Source organism: Apis mellifera, linkage group LG6 (genome assembly GCF_003254395.2).
Source record: "Apis mellifera strain DH4 linkage group LG6, Amel_HAv3.1, whole genome shotgun sequence".
NCBI lineage: Eukaryota > Metazoa > Arthropoda > Insecta > Hymenoptera > Apidae > Apis > Apis mellifera.
In genome coordinates this window covers 3,833,943-3,844,387 of record NC_037643.1, presented here as the reverse complement: position 1 = coordinate 3,844,387, position 10,445 = coordinate 3,833,943, and the positions used below count along the sequence as shown (strand labels likewise).

The following is a 10,445-nucleotide window of genomic DNA, read 5'->3' as shown; positions in this document are numbered from 1 at the left end:
CGCGAATATTTATCTTAATCCTGACAAGCAAATCACGTAATAAATAATCCATGATAAATCATTCTTTTCTTTTCTCGATTTTTCTAAAATAAATAAGTGACACGGAAGTAGAAAATTTTATTAAAATTTGTTAAATATTTCAGATATAGGAGGAAAAGAAGATATCGATTTCTCAATATAAATTTGTCAATTCATCGATCTTTTGACTGAGTTGTCCATACAAAATTTATCACGAATCCATCGAAAAAAATAAAGTGATTTTAAAGAAATCTATTTTATTCTTTTTTAATTCAAAAATTTTTTTATGAAACGCATAATGAGAATAATATCATAAAAATATATATTTACTGTAAAATTAATTTTATATCTTTCGACAAAATTTTATAAAATTATTGCTTTTGATAATTCTTGTACTAAAAATCCAAATATATAACGTTCGTTCGTTTTTTAAGTGTTTATATTTCACATTGATAAGAAAGAAGGTTACAACGACAAATCAATCGTAAATTTTTATCAGTGAAATAGTTCATGTTACATCACTATAACAGTTCGATACGAAATTCAGTTTATGAATTTCAATTTGAATTTATTTCACAATAAATTTCTCATGAGAATATTGTTTAAGATTAATAAAAAAAACAAAAATTCTCAACGATCTCCAATTATAAAATTTCAATAATTTAATCGCAACCTAATAATTAGTCATGATAAATTTTTTTTCAGGAAAGCAATTTATATATATCTTACTTGCGACGAAATAATAATGATTACTATCATTACGTTACTTTATCGCGTGCTGTTTCACAAGTCGAGCAATCATTCGAACTCCAAGTTCTTCGCTACAGGTGGTCGGAACGTTTGCTCATTTGACTAATTACCGGTCCTCAGTCTGAGATGTTCCTTCGCCATTCTTCACAGATCATTTTGAATAACCTTCACGGTTGTGGTATTTATATAACTTATTGCCACGAATGCCAATTTTTTTCTTATATTGGATAATAATTAAAGAGAATTAAAAGTATCCATATTTGGTAGAATACGATATATTTAAATAATTTAAAAGTAGATATAATATTTATATTTATAATCTCATTCCAGATAGAAAGAAGTAAAACTATGGGAAAAAGAAATCTAACTCTATGAATATTAAATTCGCAATTTTCAATTTTATTCTTAATTTAAAAAAAATAATGCATTTACCGAGAAGAAATAATTTACTAATTTTCTGAAGAAGAGCAAAAATATATATTTCACGAATATGTTCATTCGCAATAAGAAAGCATATTAATTTAAAGATAATAAAAATCAAAGCAACTGATACACATTAGAAGAAAATTATTGATGCATGGTAATATTCCTGAAATCGAAGATTCGTCGAATTATAAACTCGATCACTCGTTGTTGCGTTCAACCAGGAAGAGAATTCAATTCAATTCGATCCGTGATTTTCGAAAATTCGAAAGTCTTCGTTCGAGATTGACCGGTTCTCGCGAGGATTCGCGATGGAAGATACGTGCAACACGAAGGGCCACGGCATCGTGAACGTTCGAAGTCACGATCTGGGGCTGCACGAGGTGCAGAGGTCGAAGCGCAAGGAGGAGAACTCACTTCGTGCCTTGAAATTCCATCGCGATGCAGAGGCAGGCAACCAGGTCTCCCTAAGAGGAACGAGGCTGTAATCGTGATCCACCAGAGAATTTTCAATCCTTCCTTTTCTCCCCTTTCTTAGCTTTCCTCCGACTCTCAATCCCGTGCCCTCACCGATTCGTAGAAAATCGTCACGAAGTCACGAATCCAATGGAACAGGACAATTCCGACAAATAAGAAGTTTGCAAATTTTTAACAAATGGTTTCCCGATTCTACCTTATTATTATCTCGAGTGGAAGCTGGTTGAAAACTCGTCGAATATTAAAATATGCTCGAAACGCGATTCTTTCCCAAGGATTTCTCTTCAATCTCCAAAGACTGAACTCTTTTTCAACTTTTCAATCCCACTATCAGAGCAAAAACCTTGCAATCCGTAAATAGCCGACAGGATTATAAATCTCGGCTATCTGGAGTTAGCATAAATTGCATAACGCGCAATTGCTCGATGGTGGTGGTGCAGGGATTTGCATCGAAAAGCTTTGGTGGGCCGTCGGGCCCGCGATGGATCGCGATACAAGGGGGAGGGTCGTGAGTCCGGTCGGGGTTCGCCTTTATGGCGTTTGATCATGCAATCCCTCGCTACGAGGGCCATAGAAGATAAAATGTTGAGCCATATACGGCCCAGTGGGAAAGTGAGCCGGAGCTGGGACCTGGCGGTTCCCTCTCAGTTGGTTAAGCAGAGACCGTTTTTGCCGGGACAAGAGAGGCCGACCGCGGCAAACTGTGCCCCGTGTTCTAAATCAAAGCTCGTTTCGCGGCCAGATACCACGAAAGACGTGTACACCGAGCAGAAAGAGAAAGAGGAACGGAGGGGGGGGGGTTGGGATCCCCCGTCCATGGGGGAGGTGGACGGTGGCTTGGAAAGGTATCTCGGATTGGGCATCGTCGAGATACCTTAACCACGTTGGTCGAAAGAATCGGAATCGCGCTCACGTCCATCTATACCGTTACTCCGCTACTTTTATTCTTCTTCTCTTTTTCTCTCTCCGACTCCCTCCTCTTCTTCCACCTCTTTTTCCCCTCCGATCCGGCTCACTTTATTCTTCTTCATCATCCTCGCCGCCCGTCTGTTATTCGCGTCTCCTTAATTTTTTCCGATCGTTTCTTCTGGGCCGCGTGCTCCCTCTTCTTCGGTCAATTATCGGCTCCGTCTCGAGACTTGATTGACGATCGATTCGACTACCTTCGACCGGCGCAATCCATTTCGTTTGCACACCTGGGTGGGGTGCTCCGCGGTGTCGCGTTTCGACTCGCCGCCTCCCTCTCCTCGTCGTGTCTTCACAACTTGGCGGATCCCACTTGGGGGATTAAATTTTTCATCTCGTGATCGTGAAAGAATCTCTTCCGTTATTGTTGATCGTTGTCCGTTTCGATTCGATCGATGAATAAATACAGAAGCGAATATAATATACTTTTCTGCTTCCCAAAGTGGACCAACTTATGTAGCCGCGATTTTTAAAGAAACGCCGGCGATAGATTGGAGCAGAGAGTGGAAAGGAGTAGTTGTACCGTTAGCTCTGGCTTTACTGGAGAGATTCTAACGCGGGTAGAGAGGCTGCCGCCATATTTCATCTGGCAGTTTTCTACCTTTTCTCTTTGTTTTCTTCGTGCGAGAAGGGAGCCAGCTCTCCCCCCCGGCAACGCGCGATCCCTCGTTACGATAAATCACGCACGCGATACGCTCACGAAGAAATATTACACGCGGGTAAATAACGTTAATTTATGTTAATCGCTTGGCCGTACTTTACGCTCGTTTATTGCCACGGCTGGCGCCGCGGTCCCTGTCCGCTCGACGTTTCGACAAACGTCACGGTGCATACACCCTTGGTATTCCACGCTTTTGCCCTATTAAAGAACATAGAAACAACACGATTAGTTTTTTTTTTCTCCTTTGCATTCAATCGTGTCACACATCGATCAAATCGACGATTAATTTTTAACAATGCAACGATCGTTTTTATCATTTGTTGTTCAAACATGAATTGGTATATCTTGATCCGGGAAATAATTGTACTTCTGTCTATTAAATAATAGATTTTCAATCCGAAATGTATTAAAAACAAACGTAGATGAATCCTTTTTTCCTGACTTGTAAATAGGTAATACAATTGACACAAACTCTTGGAAATAAAAGTTTCAAATATTTCATAAAACATTCCTTCTAATATCATCATTTCGATGTCGCGATTTCCTCATCGATCTTGCGTTTCTCGAGTGGCCGTTGCTCTCCTTGACCAGCCCTCCCCCCATTGTCATACAGACGTTACTACGGCTCTCTTCGACAATGCGTCGAAAAAGAGAAATAGAAAGAGAGAAAGAGAGAGAGAGAGGGGGAAGGAAGAGAAAGCGAGTGTCGAAGCGTTCACCCGCATACAAATTGATCCTTTTTGCCGGGCGCAGCGTCGCGTCTGGGGCGGCAGCTAGCGTGTCCAGCGTGGCCAGCCACCGAAAAACCGGCCTGGACACGGGTACACAAGGGGGTTTGTCGCGTTTTGTGGAAACAATCAGCAGGTTGTCGCGAGACAAGGATATGAATGCATAAGCAGCGCAGTTAACACGGTTGCTCGCCGTGTTCCCCGGCCCTTTTTTTGCCACGATTCCTCCCCTCAAAAGACGCCGCTTTTATGCTGCTCTCGGCCCGGTTTCGCTCTACCTCTCGCGTCCGAGGGAAGAAAGGCCGAGGGCCCAGGCTTTATTAGATAAAGGAGGACGGACCGAGGAGCAGCCTCGGAGAGAAACATAGGTGGACGACTTGCGTCGATAAATACAACCGACGTTGGCCGTATGCCGGGGCCCTGCCTTCGACTCTTCCTCCCCTTTCCTCTCCTTTCTTTCCTTTTTCTTCTTTTTCTTTCTCCCCCCGTCGTCATTTTGCCAACTCGGCTCCGGCATCCGCGGCACTCGGTATTCCACTGAACTTCTCCGGGGGATTCTTCTTTCTCCCCCGCCACTTTCAGAGAAAATTTCAAACTTTCTTTCTTTTTTTTTTTACTCGTGGGATACTCGTACTTCCTTCTCGTATCGTAGGGGAACGCGTTATCGCCGCCTACGCCTTATACTCGGTGTCTTATCGGCGTTTATTATCGAATGATGCGTCCAACTGCATCCATTCGTCAATAACATTTGTCTGGATGGGTATTTGCCGTGCGAAGGAAACGAAGAATATCGGGATGATGGAATAGATAATATTTCGAATATTGCGATTCGAAGGTTTTAAAGTTTAAACAAGTTTGGACGGGAAATTCGGTAGATACGAACGGTTTATTTGCCTCGTGATATCTCTACTTTGGCGAATCGTACCTCTTAATCTCTTCTTCTGTTGATACTAATCATACCAGCTTGATGGATCGTGACATTCATATCAATATTTTAATCGTAACGTTTATGGGTTTATTTTAAATTTATTTAAAATTTTTTAAGCAACTATCGTGTATTTATTGTAATATACATTTTTTTATCTGGAAAAAATATCAAGAGAAACAGTCTGGTTACAAAATTACTGGATAAATTGAATGATAACATATCGATACATCCGTTGGGTGTATTTAAAAAAGTAAACTCGTATAATAATCTCTGTTGAACAGAAAGAAGTATCAAGAGCGTGTTTTTTTTTTACTTTCATCGATCAGTCGAGAGTCGAATTGCGTCGTTAAACGAGCAATTTCTCGCAGAAGAAACGCTAAAATTCGGGACGCGTATATCAAAGCCTTTTCTCTTTCGAGTAATTACAAGAGAAAGGCTGGCGGTATCGCGATAAACGCGCGCCACGTGCATTTCCATTTGCGATATGCACCCGCGAATCGAGAGGCTAACCTGAGGAGACACACCCCGTTGATTAGTCACCGTGAAAAGGATCGACGTGTCAATTCGGTCGGTGTAACACTGACAAATGCACTTTGCTCGAGTTGGACGGAGGAAAAAAGGAGGAGGAAACTTTTATCGATTCTTTCGACTTCGATCTATGATAACGGCGATCGAACCGTGTCGAACCTTGTTGCACCGTTGATTTTTTTTTTTATTTCTCTCGACTCGAGACACTTTGTGGAGATAACGTATATTTGGAGAGTAGAACGATAAATACGGAGTCGAAATCATTTGTACTTTGCGTAAAGATAATTTTAAATAAATTTAGAGATTTAGTAATTTTTTTTTATTCTATATTGAATACTATGAATCTGAATATGGAAAAGGGGAAGAGATGTGAAAATTTGGAAAGTAAGGCTACAACAAAATCAAGTAAATAATTAAAAATGTGATCAACTGTGACAAACTGTTGGATGTATGAAAATGTTGTACGATATGTACAAAGAATCGATAAGAGCAAACTGATTGGATAAATAAATTATCAAAAATCAAGAATAATCATATATCGAGTATACAACTGTACATTCGTACAGTTTAATAAATCAATTTATGAAATGATTATAAATAAGTATATGGAAGGAGTTAAAAATGTATAAATTTTAATGCAACGAAAAAATTGATTAAACGACGATTTAATAAACGCAATTTTAAAAAAAACGTATTCCCGATTAGTTAAAGATTAAATGCTCGTATAAGGAAACCTTCTCGTGTGAAACCTTTGAACTCAATCGTGAGCCAAGCATGAATCTTCGGGATACAAATCTTGGAGAGGCATAATTGCTCAAACTTTCTCTTCCTTCTTCGAACTTTGGCAAAGAACGCATCGTTACGAACTCGCTTTATCCCCAATCTCGTTCGACCAACGAGTTTCCAGATCTCCTTACTTAACGAGACAACTCCGAGGTTGCATTGCCAAGCAGTAAACCCTTTCAAACAGACCAATAAGAATTTCTGCTTAAGTTTTTGTACATGCCTCTAAACGAAGGAGACTCCTTAAAAAAAAAAAGAGTCTGGCCTATCCAATAAGCCAGCCTCGCTTGCATTCAATGCGAAAAAGTTTTCTCAGGGAGGAGCAAACAATGGAGCGTGGCGTTGTGTATAATGGTAGGAAAGCAGTGGAAGTTCAACGAGCGATCAATCAAAATGCTCTCGAACTCATTAACAATCGGGACAAAACGTGCAATTAGTCGGTAATAACGTGTCCGTCTATTAACCGCAGAGTTATTCTGTCCAAACCAGCGGACAAAACCGGTTCGTTCCACGTAATTTGTTCGCGCGATTTTTACCAAAATGGACACAAATGTATTAACAATTCGAACGGTATCGCGGTGAATGGGCGAAATATTCTTCTCAAAGAACCACAAAGATCCTGTTATATTATTAATTCAATGGACTGTGTATGGAGGGACTGTTTAATCCTTTCTCCTCGTGGCTTATTGTTACCATTATTTCTATAATGGCTGCCTGTGAAGTTGTCACAAAGAAGTTCGATAAATTTATCGAACATAACCTGTTTCGATGAAAGAAATGAAGTTAGGAAAGAAGAGATTGAAAATGTTTTTCGCAAAGAATTGAAATTGGCATAAGCGTTTAACCGTGATCTTGAGAGAGATAGGTGATCGCAGATGTTTGATCGATACGATCCGCTTTCACGAGCCTTAGGCTAAGATTTCTATGTATAGAAGAGGATGCATTCTGTAGCCGTGGTTACGACCAATTTGTTATTTCCATTATGATTAGAATTCTATCGAATAATAAAGATATCGAAAAGATATCTCGTTGAAAGTGTTATATGAACGATATAATTGCAATTCATTTTTACGATTATACCATTCCTTATTCCTGCTTGGAGAGAAAAAAAGAAGACTACTAAGGTTCTTCTAATTGAAACTTTCTCCGAAACTTAAAAATTTCAAATCGATCATCCAGATTATGTTGAAATTAATTTAACACTCCCTTTAAATTTAATTTCTCGCTCACTCACACTCTGAATCTAGATCGTGCGTCACGATCAACAGGATCCCCCTGATGAATATTAAATACATCGCACCAGATTTTTTCCCCCGACTTAACTTCGTTACCAACGTCGTGTTTCGAGACGTGAGCTTCGAAGGCGTCCCACGTCTTTTCTCACCGGCAGACAGCTTGGTACCACGATCGCCACAGTCGCGTTCAGTCCAGAGAGGGAGGCAAAGGGGGGGGTGGGGAGTTAGAAAGGGGAGAAGTGCAAGAAACGAAGAGCGAGGCAATAAGCGCGAGGAATGCTCGACAATCACGATCGACACGCTCGTCCGAGGATGAGCCGTAATTAATAGGCGAGCGACAGAAAGGGGTGAGAGTAGGCGAGGAGTGCGGGGGGGATGGGAGCTGTAATCAGGCTGCTGGTTGGAAGGTGGAACTCGACGAAACCCTAGTCGACGTCATTTGTTTAAGTTGATCGTTGGTCGTCGCGGCCGAATAAGGCAACCCGTGTTCGCCACTCCGCGGGGAGTGCGAAAGAACAAAGAAGGAGCCGTGAGATGGGTCTCCGGGATGAGATCGTGTCATGGCCGGTAGGAAGATGAAGGAAGAGGGAAATAGTGGAAAGGGAAGAGCAGACACCTGCTGTTTGCCGCATTGTCTCTCTCTTTCTTCTCCTTCCTCTTCTTTATCCTTTCTTCCTCCTCGTCTCGTTCTTGTTTTCTTCCTCTCTTGTTGCTCTCTTTCCTCCCCCTCCCTCGATCTGTTTGAAACAATCCGCGAGACCCTTTGGCCGAGGAAGAGAAGGTGAACCCTTTGGCCGAGGCGACGACAAAACAATTGGTAGCGTAAAAGGCGAATTGACGTTTCTCTTTTTTTTCTTTTTCTTTTTCGTGATCGGTATGCTCTATTTCCAAATCGAGGAACGTTGTCCGATTATTGGAATCGATCTTGGGAAGCTGAACAAGGCGCGGGAAAATCGTGATGCGGCAACGGTTTCGTTTTAATCGAGAGAACGTCGAACTTTGTTAAACAAAAGTAATAATGTACAACTCAAAATAAAGAAAATGGTTTAAATATCTGTGACGAAAATAGCACGTAAGGCGATAGTGTAACAGTCTTCGAGTTAAATTCTTCTTTTGATTAATGGTGTTAAAAGTTTATGCGATTCTAATGATATGTTATTTAAATTCTAGACGTGAAACGATGCTGTGAGACGAGGCATGCAAGTAAGGCGGTGAAGAGACAGCGATGGCAGCAGCGGAAACGCTACCTCGAGGCTCTTCCGATCTTCTCGTTGCTCGTTACTATCGAAGAGAGGACGAAGAAGTGGGAATCATTGTCGAGATCACCTTGGCAAGGTCCATGGGTTCGTAGAGGGCATGAGAGCTCATCATGTTCGAACACCGACACAGGCCGCGAACGCTGTCGACCTGCAACCTCCTCGGCGTGACATTTCTTCTATTGATCGTCGCCGGTAGCTACGATGTGTCAGCGGATCTCAACTCCGAATTTGTCAAAGGAAAAAGTGAGTTTCACCTCTTTCAGAAACTGTTGTTCGTTCCTTAAATAGCTGCTCGCAGATTTATATATATATATATAAAAGAAATCATTATACATATTTTCGAGTGTACGTATACTTGGTTGATGTTAAAAAAATATATGAAGGCAATTTACGTGAATACACGTGGTTAATTACGAGTTATATTAGAAAATAGATACAATAATATTGGATGAATAATTTTTGAAAGGAGAATTGTAAAATTAAAATATATGTATACTTAATGTGAAATGCAAAGTGGGTATAATTTAAAAATAATTTATACAAAGTGTTTTTCCCACTCGACTCATTTACATAATTAAGAATCAGTAATCAGAAACATTCTCTATATTCGTAATTAATCAGTTTGTCTTACTTTCCTAGAGATTACTTTAATGATTTTCGAATAACGTTATTGAAAGAAAAAAACATTTAAATATTTAAATATATAATTCATCAACAATCGTTATTCGAATATTATCGATCTTTTCAAATATTCTTCTATATTACGTATCTTGCATATAAATAATAATATCGATGATAAAATTATCGTAAATATTATCCTGGGAACATTGATTGTATCGAAATAAAATGAAGACGCGTGTACACGGTCTGCCTTTTCGAATTGAATCCTGGCTCTGTGTAACTCTTCCTGGTCGCGTGTACATCACCGAGGCCGACTAGAGAAGTAGAAAGTAAAGTTACGCCAGGTTTACAGCCGCGTGGGTGGCTGCTCGGCCGGTCGAAGGGCCCCTTTTACTCGAAGTACCTGGAAAGTACCGTTCTTCCCACTCGAGCAGGAGAAAACTCTTTAAATCCCGCCGTTCTTCTAGCATGGCCTCCACACTAGGAAATATTTATACCGCTTTTGGGGACGTGTAGGTGCACCGGCGCGTGTAACAAGAGATTCCTCTCGATTCCTCCCCCTCGATTCCTCGTCGAGGTGTCGATGCTTGACCCACATGCGACCCAAGTCTTGACAAGATATTTTTTCCTCCCCCTTTAATTTTATTGCGCCCCTCTAGTTATTCACTGCACACTTTTCTGGACCACACGTGTGATCCTCTTCGCGTGATATACGACCGAATTTATGAACAGCAACGGGGCCTCGACGTTGGAAGGATGCTTGTCGGAGAGATGTCGTTTGAACGAAAATGATTGTTGGATTTGAAGAAGAAAGCGCTTAGCGCGATAAAAATAAATTTACACGGTTATATATTTTATAACAATCGGCTGTTTAAATTTTTTGTTTTTAACTGACTATTAAAAACGGACAAGCTTGGCAAATATTTTTTAATATTATAATAATGAGATATAAATCTGATTACACGTATTATTATTATTTATTCGTAATAAATAGTTGATTACCTGTTTGTAATATGAATTGCAAGTTAGTGACTTTCATGTCATAGAGAATAAAATTTAAATGCGAAA

The 10,445-nt window shown here is 40.3% G+C and overlaps 1 protein-coding gene across 4 annotated transcripts in view; it reads left to right on the top strand.

Annotated features, from left to right (window-relative positions):
- Window positions 1–10,445, top strand: part of LOC100577393 (epidermal growth factor receptor-like) — a 156,154-nt gene that overhangs the window by 116,089 nt on the left and 29,620 nt on the right. For 2 of the 4 annotated variants that reach the window (XM_026441430.1, XM_026441431.1), the window contains exon 2: window positions 8,668–8,999. The exons of the other annotated variants lie outside the window; for them this stretch is intronic. In XM_026441430.1, the coding sequence (XP_026297215.1) occupies window positions 8,867–8,999 (133 nt within the window). In that variant the 5' untranslated portion in view covers window positions 8,668–8,866. The remainder of the gene's footprint in view (window positions 1–8,667; window positions 9,000–10,445) is intronic. 4 annotated transcript variants of the gene reach the window in all.